Source organism: Manacus candei, unplaced genomic scaffold (assembly GCF_025592945.1).
Source record: "Manacus candei isolate 608988 ecotype Guabito, Panama unplaced genomic scaffold, ASM2559294v1 h1tg000008l, whole genome shotgun sequence".
Lineage (NCBI taxonomy): Eukaryota > Metazoa > Chordata > Aves > Passeriformes > Pipridae > Manacus > Manacus candei.
This window is the reverse complement of record NW_026138056.1, coordinates 20,468,521-20,483,409: the sequence shown is the minus strand read 5'-3', so window position 1 is coordinate 20,483,409 and position 14,889 is coordinate 20,468,521. Positions and strand designations below refer to the sequence as shown.

Sequence of the window (14,889 nt, the reverse complement as noted above, 5' to 3'; positions counted from 1 at the left end):
GAGATGGGAGACCTTCCCCTCTGTCGCAGAAAAATATAGAATTAATGTCACCATAGGAGTCACCTAGGTCACCATAGGAGCTGCCACATCTTACTCTGTGTAGGCTAATACAGACCATCCTCTGCTGGCCTCCTACCCAGCCTCCTGCCCAGCAGCTTGGTCTTCCTCCAGCCTCCTGGGAGCATTTAAGTCACGGGGAACATCAGACACCCCATATCCTGGGTGGATTTCTATTATCGACTTGCAGCATACAACAGACACAGCTCCTACGGAAATATTGCACAAGGACACCAAGTTAAGAAATATTGACTCCACCTTCTTGTACTTGAAAGCAACTGGGCAAAAAGGACCCTGGATTCCAAATATTGCCGTAACAATGTGCATAAATAATAGCCTTAATTTTCTACTTATTCTTCTTCCACACCTTTTGTCCATACATTTGAGCTTGATAGGAACATGACTTTAAGTCATTTGCATACAAAACTGGATTTAGGCCCAATTATTATGCCTCCATTCAGGTTCACATCCTTGTTTTTTGAAAAAACGATACCAGCAAGTGGAAATAATCACCACATAAATCATATGTCTAATGTCACTTCTTTTGTACCCAATTTTCATTCAACATGTTTCTGATAAAGTGTACAGTCCTACTGCTGTAAGCTGCAAACATCAAGACTATAAGGTCAGATTTAGGCCTGGCACAAATGGCTGCAATTTTCAGTGATCTCCATTGAGTCTCACTGTTTGTACTAGACCTGAATTTGGCCTGTGATCTTTCCTTTACATGCCAGAAAGACTGAATTCTTTACCCTAAAGTTCTAATATGTCATCAGTATCTTTTTCATGCTCTGCAGTCAAAGGGACTGCTGAGCCGTATAGCTAGCCCTGAGCCTCTTTCTGTTACTGTATGTACCAAGATTAAGAATCAAATGGTAACATATTTCAGTATCCATTAAGCAATTCTGAGCATTTTTTTCCTGACTGCTGTGGGAATATCTTTCTCCATATTTTAGATGTGTGTGTGCAGCTCTAGGTGCCTTTGCTGCAAAATCAGAAGATTAAAACTAGAGATATGTCTCCCACTTGGAAAAAAACCAAGTTTTTCCCTATGAGCCTAAGTATTTAGGGCCAGGAACGACAGTCTGACTGTGGAATTTAATTCTGGATTGCAGCCTACTGTATTTTATCAGATGACATTCCTGTAACTGTAGCCCATGAAAGTGACACTCCCATGGGTTATAACACTGCAGAGACCAAGAAGACAAAATCGGTCATGCTGCATTTTAATTTACTACTTTTGCATATACTGTTTTGGGGGGGTTCTGGAACACTTCCACCAAAACAAATGCGGGCACTTTTACACCATTTTAAAAAGACAAATATAACTTGCTTGCAAGTGTCAGCTCTAAGGACATATTCACAAGATAAACGGAAAACTCCCCCTTCTTTGTCATCCTCCTACCATCTATTTAGGCACAGCCAGGGAAGTAGCATGGTTCTTTGTAATGTGCTTTGTCAGCTAGGAGGCACACAGCTTTTGCAGACTTCCATGAGACACAAATTCTGAAAGTCTCTTTTTCTCCTAAAACCATCAGTCAGTTTAGTCCACAGTCTCCAAGTCTCTAGTATCATCTCTGCTATCAAAGGGGACTGTAGTCGCAAGCAATAATCTTCCATTAGCAGCTGATACTCAAAACCGAGGACATGGTTGCAGGTGTTTGAGTGCCTGTTTGGCTCTTTTGATGACTGGGGGAAGAGAGACCTGTTCTCCTGAGGAACTAAGGGTGCAAGCCATGTGAGACAGGGTAGTAATCCTGCTGCCTAGTGTGTTGTGATGTATCGATAATCCTCCACAAGCAAGTTGAGAGGAAGTTCATTGGGAAAAAATGACTAACCAGAACAAAATCTTAAGACATTACAAGTATATTTCAGCTATATATATATATCAGTGATGAGGTTCATATTATAGAACACATAGAAGAGCACCAGAGACACAAAGCCTGCCTCAAGGAATTTATGATCCAAAAAGACCAGAACTAAACAGCAGTTAAAATACATAAAGCAAAACATGAACAGAAGTTGGCATCATAATACAGAAGTGCTGATGTTCTACTGTGGTTTTAATTTCGTAAATACAGTATTTGTGAGTGGTTGTCCTATAGCTCACCACCCCTATATCTCCAACTGAAACTTTGGTACCAGGCTGTGAGAGCCCAGGACATTTGTTTTCCCTGGTGGCCTAACTCGAAATCTGTCTTATATATTTATATGCACAAAGTAGAGTTCTGTACTTGATCGTTTGGGAAAATATCTTCTTCTGTATTTCTGCATGTTTTGCTAAACAGTGTAAGGGAACTTGAAGTTATCTTGGGAATTCAATTAAATAAAGACTTGTGTATTCTGCTGTCTATATTTGCATTTGTGAAGCACAGTAAGAAAATAATGCCAGCAAGTTCCATTTATAGACTGATAATGTAGCCTTGGTGTTTTGGAGTTTATATAATATGATGTAGAGAATAAAAATAAATTAAACTGACCCACCCTACATATACAGAAATTATTATTTTTTTCTGCCAACATTCAATTTCCACAACTGGGACAATATAAAAAATAAAATATCGTGTAAGGAAACAAATCTGGATGGGCCTTTACTGCCTGAGTGACAATCAGTTGACATTCAATTATCATGCTAATTGAATTAAAGCAAGATAGAAATTACTTAATTCTATAACTATATGCTCCTGTCAAGTTACTTATTTAATAATTGTTGCTTGCTTGATGAAGGACAGGAAAATGACCTTATAAGAGATTTCTGAGATGGTAAAAGTAAAATTAAATATTCCCACTATACACTATAGATAAGAACAGAACCCTGCTTCTTGATACAGGAAAAATGTTAAATGTATTATTGGATATTATGTGTTTCATAATTTGGCACTGTTTTAAGCATGAAACTCAAAGAGCTTCTACTATTTTCTAGACCACACTTGAATGATGGTACAAGCCTTTTTCATTCCCAAAAGTACTGCAAGGATGCAACTCTATTACATTTACTACAACACAAAACTATTTAAGCCTGAGGGCTAAAAATTCTCACAGCTGCATTAAAAAAAGACGTTGGGAGGAGCAGCTGACTCACTCGTACCTGTTTGAGGTGCTGCAAGAAATGTTGGAGACACTCCCCACTTGTCCTGCCTTCATAAGCCCCCAGCACAAGTTCAGTCTAGAACAAAGTCAGGGAACTGGTACCCACTGCCAGGGCCAAATTCATTTGCCTTCAGAGAAAAGTATTGACAGCCAGACCTTGTTGCTACTCATATTACCAAGTTGTTACTCCCAGACAAGCAGAATTTAGCCTAGTGTTTAGTCTAAGCCAATCAGAAGTTCCAAACCCAGCATGAGGATGATTAGCCTACTTATATGCTGACCCAAAGAGTGAGCACCTTCAAAAGGACAATAGCATATAGACAGTGAGAGCTCAAGCTGTTGTCCTCAGAGGACATGCCAACACCCTCAACAGAGGCAGAGTGGTGTGAGCTGATCACCCTCCAGACAAGCCATCCTGCAGGGACCATTCTTGCCAATGCAAAACATCAAAGTGGGCTGGGGTCATCTAAAACTTTTCACCCCTCAGTAAGGACGTTTTCACTATAATGACCTTCTGTTACATCATTAAAATTTGTATTACCAGGGAAGACATGGTGTTCATGTGACTGTTATTCGATCACCAAAAGAGTCAAGAAAAGAGGCCAAGTCAGTGTGTACACTGAACATGGTAGATGCATAGGCAGGAAATAATTAAATAACAACTGTGCAGTGATGCTCCTGTGAAGTAGTGATGTTTTAAATGGAGATTTACAGAATCGTTGTTAGCTTCATATTATTGAGTTAACCTTGTGCAATATGACTATTTGCGGGAAAAGTCAGGTCCCAGAGGAGTCTTTCAATTATGCTGTGACTGTAAGAGCACAGCAGGAGTGTCTGTTTTTTGTATTTGTGTAATGCAAAATAAAACCCAGTGTGGAAGCAGTAGATACATGATCTTTTGAAGAACATTATTCTGTGTAAAATTCTTTGTTCAGCTGTTTTTTAAGTTGGTTGTCAGAATGATAGAGACATTGTAATATACAAAGCAGTATAACTTAGTCTTTGTTCTGTAGGTCAAGCTGAATTCATTTCAGCAGCTAGGAACAGACTGTTGACTAATTTTTTATTCATTTTAAAAACAAACAGTAATTCCCCTAATAATCACAAGCAATTACAACTTAAAAAGCAAATTGCTACTTTTTCATTTTTTTTCAGAACAATAGGAGATCAGCAAACACTATATATTTATCTTAATCTGGAGAAATTACAAGGGTGCAAAGATACATTTGCATAACTAAAACCAATTTTTTTCCATCTCTGACTTTATATGTACAATTTGAGAAGCCTAAGACTTCTCTGTTTCCATTATGATCTTTTGCTTCCCAGGGAAGCAGCCTCTGAGTTTTGCCAGCCCATATCTGAGTTTTATTCTGTGTCTGAAAGCAAAGCCTCAGTGAAACAAAAAATTGTTTCATGAACACATTCTTTATAAAAATGGTGTTGTACTGGATTGTTCCAGCTGACACTAACACTCTCACTTTGTAGTCTGCAACTGTATTGTCCTCTGTGTGTACACTCTGTGCTGTCAGGTCCTCTCCATTACAGTACTGCTAGTTTTACTGGGGAAGATCAAAAGAGAACACTTTAGAGTTTCATAAAATTTATCTTTCTGGGAAGAAGATGTTCATGTGTGTTTTTAGCTATGGAATTCAGCTCCAAAATTGTCCACCAAAATAGTTTTGCCTGTCTTTTAGTTTTGAATCAATAGCCTGGTAAACTAAGTAGTATGGAATGGGAGGGGGAAGGTGGATAGTCTTTACTCTCTTATGGAGGCTTTCTGCAGGTGGCCAGGTTGTGCATTTGGCTAGAGAACTGGACAGCAGAAACATTACAGAAATATTATACAAAATATTGTATAATATTATGAATCCCAAATGCTCATCCACACACAAATAAAACTCAGGAATATGACTTCAAAATAGTGAAATATAACAGCAATTAAAAAGTACATTTTCTTTCCCTTTATTTGTCTCACTCACTTTTAAACCCTTAGATCTTTTTTAAGCTTTTCCTTTCAACAAAAGAGTCAGTCCTACTTAGTCACATGAAGCCAAGATGCATGCATGACCCCTAAATCTACCCTTTTAGGAAGAAAAAAAACAAAACATGAAGTAGTGAGAAACTCATGACAATATTTGCAAAGAGAATTGCTGACTTGTTGCTGAATCTGTCATTGGCGTGGCTAACAGCAAGTTAGCTAGGCTCCATGACTCAGAAGCTGGTTCTTCTGAGAACTTTCAAACTTAAATATCTACATATGCTTCTCTAACATCATGTTACTGTAGTGCCACGAGGTCCTGCCTAACCCCTAAACCTGCAGATAGTCTTTGATCTTGAAATCTGGGCAAAATTGAAGCGATTCTCCAAGGTCTTTAATCTATTATGAGATTGTGCACATGCCACATTTAAAATAATTTGGTGAGTTGAGAGAAATGTACAGAAATAGATACATGCTCCTGAGAAGTTAATTAGACCGATATGAGATCGAGAGTGGGATAACGACTAACATTTATTATCCTTAGCAGCTCCATGAAGCTTCTTTGACTGCCCCCAACAGTTTACCCAGGGAAGAGAAAAAGCCTCTTGGCTGATCTGTGTGGTGTTGTCATCTCCTCCTTCATTTAGCTCAAATGTCTTTCTGCACATTCTCATCTTCCCCAGAGGCTTTTAACTGATCTCACAAGTGGGAACCAGTGAAGAGGCCCACACTTACTGTCCCCCATCCCTAAAGGTCCCATTTGAAAGTACACCCCACACTTTACTTGGAACAATTAAACCTGAGATACTATGAGGAATATTGTTTTTTCAGTACTGCTGGGTAGTTAAAGGGTGTTTCAGAATTGGAACAATATTTTCTTTGAAATATTTGATGTTTATTATTTCACTCTTTAAACAATATGAGAAGGAAAGCCTGTTTACTTAGAAAGACATTATGAAGATGCATGAGACACATCGATGATATATAAAAACAAAACCAGATTAATTTACCAATGTGACACTCTTTGTTTTTAGGTATACAAAAAGAAAACTGAAGCTGCCAAGAAGGAATATCTGAAGCAGTTAGCTGCCTACAGAGCAAGCCTTGTATCCAAGGTAACACAAAATGTATATACGTACACTCATATATATAGTGACATATTGCAAACTATTTTCAGCATTTATCTGGTGCTGAGCACCATAGTATTTAGTGCAAATAGCCTTGTTTGTTATCAACTTAACCTTAGGTTTAAGTTGTAAATGCTAAATAAACACAGTCATCTCTCCATGGAAAGATATCCTTTCCCTTCTGGTCATTAAGACAGCACTTCTTTAGTTTTGGAGTAATATCCCAGTTCAAAAGAAGAAGGAGATAGTGGTAAACAGACCTCAGTATAACAAACGTGCCATGCCAGGCAGTCACCATGCTACTTATAAGGGAAAAATATATATCTTACACAACATACCTGGGTTTGGTTTTGTGGGGGGGGTTTAAATACTGATTTTTACCCTGCAATCACAATACGGAAAAATTCAAGCTCAACTGACACTGCAAATTTTTGTAAGAAAATGTGAATTTACATTTTACATCCAGTAAGCCATTTGTGTGAGCACAGCATAGGTCACCATTAGGACAATGATGGAATGTTCTTTACTAGAACACACCAGTGTATCCCAGGCAAACAGCTAGTAGCAGTTTTCTAAATTGATTTATTCACTCATTCTTAATACCCATAATTTTTCAGTAGACTCTTTAAGATTTGTAAAATGCTTTTAACTATGCAGAAGAATGTGAAATTACTGCACTGTGTCAATGACAAAAACCAGTTAAGCAACTATTGAATCACTTGGTTTGGGTCTATCAAAATGAATATTTTGTTCTTAAGAAAACCAGTAAAGAAAACCAATTTTAGAGGCAAAGATCACAGTAAGAAGGACTGTCATATAGGACATGAGTAGAATTTTTTTGTTAGTTTCAATTTTTTTGGGGTCGTACACAATACTTCTCTGTATATTATATTAATTTGAACAAGGAATCACTATATGATTAGCCATACAAAGACCTTTCATGCATCCTTCTACATTACCTTAGTATTTGCTCAGTGTTTGTTCTGAATTTAAAAGTCTGAAATATGGGTGTCACCTTACTAATTTTTGGGGGTTGTGTCTTATGCATTTTAATTTTTTACCTACCATCATAAATACCGTGCATTTAGTTAAAGTGATTTACAGGGTACCTTTAATTTCTGTGTTAAGATTGTTTGGTTCCAGAAATACTCATTGCCTTCAGAAAGAATACCATGTGCACAAGCAAATCTTTCTGAAAGAGCTTGCTTATTGGCAAAAGATAGGTCTAAAAAGTTCAAAACATTCCAATAGTTTTCTAAGAAATGCATGAAGCCAACTTTTCACTTGAGAAAATGATTTAGATGTCATCATTCAGCACATCATGGACTGTTTACGTTACACTCTAAGTAGCTTAATTTTGAAATGTCACATATACAGAACGAGATTTTTTTAGTTTGGTTTGTTTTTTTAAGAGAAAAAAGTATATTATGGCGTTTTCTGAGGTTTATTTTTAGAAAAAAAAATTGGAAGATTGTTAATTAGTTCAGTGCATGAATCGATTTGTGCAAATATTTAAATTTGTTGTTAGTCAGAAAAGCACTGAAGCATTTTCTTAACTTTTCAGCAGTTATTTAAATTCTGCCCATAATTTAATGTTTTCCTCTAGTGTGGAAAGTATAAAAATATAAACTTAATGAAGCTGAGTACTGATTGCTTGCTCTCATGAACACACTCAGTGAATCTAACAGAGCTGGCATGTAACTAAAGCAAGTCCATTTTGAAATAAGGATGCAAAATACCCACTTGTAATATAATATCAGTATATTCTACATTATCATTATTAAATATTTATGTGGCACCAGAAGAATTGTAGTTCTTTAGACAAGCCTGTAAGCATGATGAAGTATATGTAATACATTATTAAGATTGTTTGGAGTCTACATGGTCTTTTATGCCCATGTGTTATATTATTATCCATAAAAGCTACTTTTAGACAATATTATTAAGATTCCAAGACCTCAATCTCAAAAGCTTAGACATGCCAAGAGTAACATACCTTTACCAAAAATGCTTTAATAGAATATTAATGATTTGCTCACATTATATGTTTTATACTTTATACCTCACCCTGTGTGAGTCTCATTTCATACACTTATAATCAGGTGTTCACTCTGGGTCCTCCTGAGTTGTATTTACTGCATGTTATTAACCTTGCTTCTTTATAGGATTTTCTATGCTGCTCATCCCAGCAATGTTTTAGTGCAAATCCTCACTAATATTTGAGAGCAGGAAGTTTACATTGTCCATATTTTCAAACTCAACTAAATCATTGTGAAATCAGGTGTTCAGTAATTTTAGGTGTTGTCCTTGAGATGTTCAGTTGTGCTTCACATCAGGATATCCTCTTGCTATCCAGATGATAGTAGTTACCCAATTATCAAGCTTTCTTCCTTATCCCCTCCCAGAGGATAGTAGGAAGAGGTAGGCACAAGCAGGCAAGGGTGCTCCTCAGGCCCCCTCTGTCCAGTTCAGCAGCTGCTCTACTTCCCAAAAGATCTGCTTCCCAAAACAGCTGCTCTACCCATTTCCTAACTTTTCAACACTGATTCTGCCACTTTTTTCATGAAGTATTGCTGTTTTTTAAAGAACTAGTGAGTATGAGTGTTTGTGTATGTTTTTCTACATTTATTTGTGAGTCTTCTCTTTTCTAAAAGCGAGGAATGGACATATGCCATGTTCTGTCTCAGTGCTCCAGATTTGGAGTTGAATTCATTGCACCCATCTTGGCCATTTGAGATTCCACAATAGTCAAAACAGAAGATTGCAGGGAAATGGGGTAAATCTCATTTTGCCAGGAGATTTCTTTGCCTCTGCCTAGCAGTGAAATAAGGACATTCAGATATATTGTTTTTCATTCCAAGCTGTGAGATTGAATGGAATATGAGGTGGGAATGTTGACCTTCTCCATGATACTTGGCCATTTGCCCCCTCCCCTCCTCTTCCCTCCCCTTTTCTCCTCCACTTTTCTCCTCCCCTCTCCTCCTCTCCCCTCTGTCAACAGCAACTTCAGTAACAGGATTGCCAGCCCACCTCTGGTAGACTTTTAAATGCTTTTGTGATGTCTTTATAAGGTATGGCTACTTCCCAGTAAATAAGATAAACATGTGATTGTATAAATAAGTCAGCAAGGATTAATGCCCATTCAATTTATCAGTATATTTGCTGTATTTTCTCCTTTTTTATGATGGTTGAAATTAATGGGTCCGTTGTTGAGTTTGTTCACGTGTGTAGGAATTGATATGTAAAGTAAAAACACATAACAAAGCATTATATCTTCTACTATGCAGATTGCCATATTGCTTATAGTACTGACTAAGCCTTTGCATTGTAAACAAGTGTCTTTATATTTGCCCTTAGTTGCAACTTTTAGTACTATTCAGGTCCAGAAATGCAGTCTCCGATATCTGGTAATTTGTATAGCATTACATAAAATGCTGTGAATTGCAATTTTACTTTTTCATAAAACAAGCAGTTTTTCCAGCTTAACCAGCCTTTTTTCTGGCTGACATTAGAGTTTTTGCTGCATATTTCAAATATATATATATTTAATACATATATATATATGGGTAAATGTTAAATACTATATTATATATGTTCATTATGTATGTTTATATAACAGTATATGCATATTATGTATTAAACATGCCTAATATATTTATGTGCATATAAGTGATACATATATGTATGTTAAATATAGCAGTACGAATGCAACCTTCAATAGTACAAAAAAGTTTCTCTTCCTTGTTTTATTCTTTTTTACTAAATGAATCTTTAGTTCTCTCTGTGTAGTGACAACTTCAAGTTTCATGCAGACGTGTTTTAGTGACTATGGCTGAAGCTAAAACCTGTCAACGAGGAGAATATTATTCAAATTCAAAATGCTCAAGCATATTTCAAAACTGATGTTGTATCTAAGTCAAAGCAATGTCCTCACTTGACTTCGTAGTGAATGCACTGGACATTTTTCAGTTTTGTGGACAGTGCAGATTCTTTGGACATGTAAAATTGCTTTTGAATTATATGGCAGACTTAGCTTTTCTAGTCCATCATCTTGCAATTGTGGTTCATAAGAAAACTAAAGGTCATATTTAATAAGACTGGCATTGCCTTAATGCCATTAGCACAGCAATTTGTAACCAGAGAGTCCTGGGCACCCAAAATATCTGGTAGACTGCCTATGTTGTAATACAAATGATCAGCCTAAGGAATTCAAGTCTCTTAGGACTGCAGTGAATATACATGGAAAAGTATACCTACTTGTAAAAAGCAATTGACCTACTTGTAAAAAGCAATATGGACACCATGATAAAAAACAAACAAACAAACAAACAAACCAAACACCAAAAGCAAAAAGCAAAAACTACAATCCCCAAACTGAAACAGTAAAATTGGCAATAGTTTCCCATTTTGTGTGCGTATGTATTTGGTGAGAGCACCTGCCTAACATATAAAAAGGCAAAAAGATATATCAGCTCTCCTAGATCAAGCATTTCCCCACTCCTAAGTAATTGTGGATGTGCAGGTGTGCTCTCTCCACAATTTGTTTTCTGTAGCTCAGTGAATCCCAAATTCTTTTCTGCACAACGGCCAAGCTTCAGATGTAAGGGAGCACTGTATCCTGGCTCATTCCTTCCTGAAATAAGCAGCTGGTGGGGTCTAGGACATTGCTTTGGGGAATAAAATTCCTAATATCTCTTGACAAGAGTCAATGACTGAACTGTCTTGTCTCCTGGTCAGTGCTTTAACAAGTTGGCTGCTGCATACAAGGAAAGCAGCGTCCCTTCTGCTGTTGGCAGAAAGGCACCTGGTTCTGAGAACAGCTTTTCCTATGTTATATCTAGCCCCAGTCCATGCAGATGTTTTTGAAATTTCATAAACCAGTTTAGGCTATTCTCAGTGAAAGCATAAGAGAAAGAATAAATAAAAATAGGGTTATGTTTGATGCATGTTTGGAGGGGGTTTTTGTAGCTAGAAGCTGCTGCGAGGCAAGTGGAAATATTTCCCTTAAAATAATAAAAGAAAATCCCAGAATGATGACATACACATAGATTTTTTACTTTTTTCCATTAAACATTAGAATCTCTAGCTGGGAAAACTATAATGTAAGGCTTTTAAAGCAGGTAATTCATGTTTCTGTGATACCTCATTCTTTCATTATTTCTGGAGTTGATATGATGTAGTCAGAAATTTTCAAAGAATCATAAATAAAATTATGCATGTGCAAATATGCCATATATCAGAGTATCTGGTAAGTGAACATATATATTGATAAAACAATTGTCTAATCTCATAATAACACAAGTCCAACCATTTTTTCTCTAGCAAGGAAACCGACTATCTACTGCGGCTGAAAATATAGAGCAAACCATATTTAAGTTAGTGCCATGAATTTGATTTGAGGCTAAATCATGTGATGCTTTACATTCAGCAGTGCAGAAACTGAGAGCTGCTCTCACATAATTTCTGCCAAAAATGGCAGAAATGTCTTGAGCTTGATAGAAGCCAGATTTTGATTTGGAGAGCAACTGTGTTTGGTTTCGAATTGAGTTAATAAAACTAGATTTCAGTATTAGCCTAGTGCTTCCATTTGGGGAATTAAAACACTTGTACCAAATTAAAGTTGCATATCCTTTATCACATGTACCCAGGTTACATTCATAAAACATCCATTTTTACTCACATACCCTAAATGAATCCATGCCAATCCTCTGTAGATGATGACAAAATGTATATTTAGATTTGAAGATGTTCTTCTGAGCCACCTCGACTAATTAGAGATGACAACCCATGGCTTACTCCTTTGTTCTGAAATATCAAGAATGTGTCAAAAAGCTTTCTGAACTCTCTAGAGTCCCAGATGTTGTTATTGCAATAGGTGACTGGAATTAACAAAATATGAAACGTCATTTGCTAAGAGCCTCTTGTGACTTAGGTAGGAAGGCAGCTGTACTTCAAATATGCATATGAAGTTATCTACCATAGTGTGTAGAGTTAAGTCAAAGGAATCTCTAAAGGAGTTAAAGAGCTAAGCAGGAAAGAGAAAACAGTGCCAGCAAGGAGCCTTTCTCTCATAAACAGCTTCACAGGGGTATTAATGAAATGGCTGAGCCCATGCAGGCTAGAAGAAGGGATTCTTCTCAAGGACAGGCTTGGGGTTGGAAGTGACCTAAAATGTCAAAAACATTAAAAATGGACAGGATTATGAGAACACAGAAAAGCTGAGAGAAGGAATAAACAATTCAAGATGTTCCTTCCACCAAAGAGACAGCAAAGACAGCAGATGCAAACTTAAGCTTAGGTAAGCTTTGTAGGAGCTGCATAAATTATGCAGCCAATTTCCTTCTCTCTACCTCTTTAATGTCACAGTACTGAAGATAACTCATTTTAAGCTGAGTCAGGCCTGCTAAAGTTTGTTTACTCTCTGCACAGCCAGGACCATCCTGGTACTAGCTGACATAATCACTGCTGTTACCTGAGTGTAACCATCATTGTGGTCACAGGATCAAAAAATTAGTGAATTCCTCAACATGCTTCAAGTGACACCAGTCACTACCTGTGGGAATGGCACCATCATGAAAAGGGACAATGTGGCAACTCTGTAGGTTTATGACACATATTCATGTGAAACCCGAATTAAGTTAAACTCTTTTTTAGGCCTTGAAATACTCACATAGTACATGTTCCAGTCTATAGAGAGAGGATGCCAGACGTCCGTTTCTCATTTAAAGAGAAGCACCTGTTTCTCATTTAAAATAAAACTGTGTTGCACCATTTTGGCTGTGTAAAAAAAAAATTTCTGATTTTGGAATATGTTATGTTTACCCACAAGTAAAGCTGTTTGGTTTTTTTGCTGTTTGCATATTGGCCACAAGGCTCACTCTTTTGCCCTTCAAGAGGTCTCTCAGCATGTATTTAAAGGACACATGGGCATGGAATAGTACAAGAACATTTACTGAATGTTCTGAATGTACTGAATGTATTTACTGAATATTGTACTACAAAGGAGAGCTTAATTGGTGTTGTTAATAAAGAAGCATTTAGATGATATCTGATCTGTAAACAACTGAAATTATATTGTTCCAACTGAATGGCTTTGATCATTAACTAATTTTGTGAAATCAATAGAACAAGAAAAAGAACTCTTTTTTCTCTGTAAATAGAACATCTCTGGTTTCTTTGAAAGAACACTACCTTTTTGATTTTACATTACAAGGAGCAATATTAGTTGAGTACTGCTTTCTAGAGTGACATTATTACAAAAGTCTATTTAGTTCCCATACATTATGGCTGTATATTGTATGTTATAGCAGATAATATATATGTAGTATCCTAAGTGGATAAGGATGCTGAAGATAAAGCATTTATGCGTTATGTACATTGAAGATATTCATAGGCATTATGTGTGTATATATCTATATAGTCCTACTTGCTGGCAGCATTTCTAACAAAAACTGCATTAACGTGTTAACAAATGAAATAAGTATAGGCACTTGTAGTTTCTAGGTATGCTTCTGAAGAAACACAGGTCAAAAGTACTGGTCCTCAACTGGGAATGATTCTCCGCCTCTGTTAGGCAGATCCTACTTGGTTTTCATAAAAAATGAAATGGACCTGCAGATATTAATACTGAAGTAACAGTAACAGTGTTGGGCTGTGATCCAAATTCTGTTGGAGTTAGTAATAGAAGATTTTCTTTTAAATTCAGTAGTGCAAGGCTCAGGCCCTTAGAGTGCTGCCTTGTTAAAACATGTCCTTGCTTTACTTTCAACATGGATGTTGTTTATGTTCCAGCTGAAACGGGGTTAGAAGTGCCAACAGTAGCCAGAAGGCAGTCACAGGTTAGAAAGAGAATCAATACCCATGAAGGTTTCAAGTGCTGTTTGGTTACCCAGATACAGAGGTGAGCGTTTAAAGTGTGACTTTTCAAAGTGGAAGTAAAATTATATCCCAAAGGAAGAGGTGGAGATGCCAGAATGGCATCGCCTAAGCTGCTGCTTTTTTCTCTGACATAAGTAAATTGAGCAGGATGCCTGCACCAAAAATTATTTCTTGACCATAAGAGTGACTTTTATGTTATACGATGAGGGAAATCCCAATGTCACTTTCCTCTAAGGAACAGACATACTCCTTGTGCCTGAATTCAGTCTGTGGTAAGGAGGACCATTAGTCCCAGGGCAGTTTTCAGTAGAAAAGAATAGCACAGCTATTAAGCTTAACCCCTTAACCTTATATAATTCTTTAATTTGATAATTAAGCATAAGGAGTTTTGGCACATATTAGGGGAGTAGAAGTAGATGAGAAAGTTCTCTTTGCTCTAGAATTGGAAGGAAAGGCACAAACTTAGTGAAAACCATGGGGAAGAACTTGATTCAGCACTTTCCAAACTGTGCGAAATTTTCAACTCTGAACACTTTCTCTGAAGAACATCACTCATTAGTATCATCATACATTTCCTTGAAAATACAATACAAGTAAAATAATTCTGTGGACCAAGGGTCATGAGCCACCAGTACTTTTAGTTAATATAATTATATTTGTTATCATCAGAGTTACAGTAGTACTTATTTTGTTTCCTTCCTTTCCCTACTTTTTTTCTACTTTCATTATCTTTCTGTTCAGATATCAAAATGTTCTTCC

At 36.8% G+C, this 14,889-nt stretch overlaps 1 protein-coding gene across 3 annotated transcripts in view; it reads left to right on the top strand.

Moving 5' to 3' along the window:
• Positions 1–14,889, top strand: part of TOX (thymocyte selection associated high mobility group box) — a 224,155-nt gene that overhangs the window by 191,962 nt on the left and 17,304 nt on the right. For all 3 annotated transcript variants that reach the window (XM_051771866.1, XM_051771867.1, XM_051771865.1), the window contains one exon: positions 6,160–6,240. In XM_051771866.1, the coding sequence (XP_051627826.1) occupies positions 6,160–6,240 (81 nt within the window). The remainder of the gene's footprint in view (positions 1–6,159; positions 6,241–14,889) is intronic.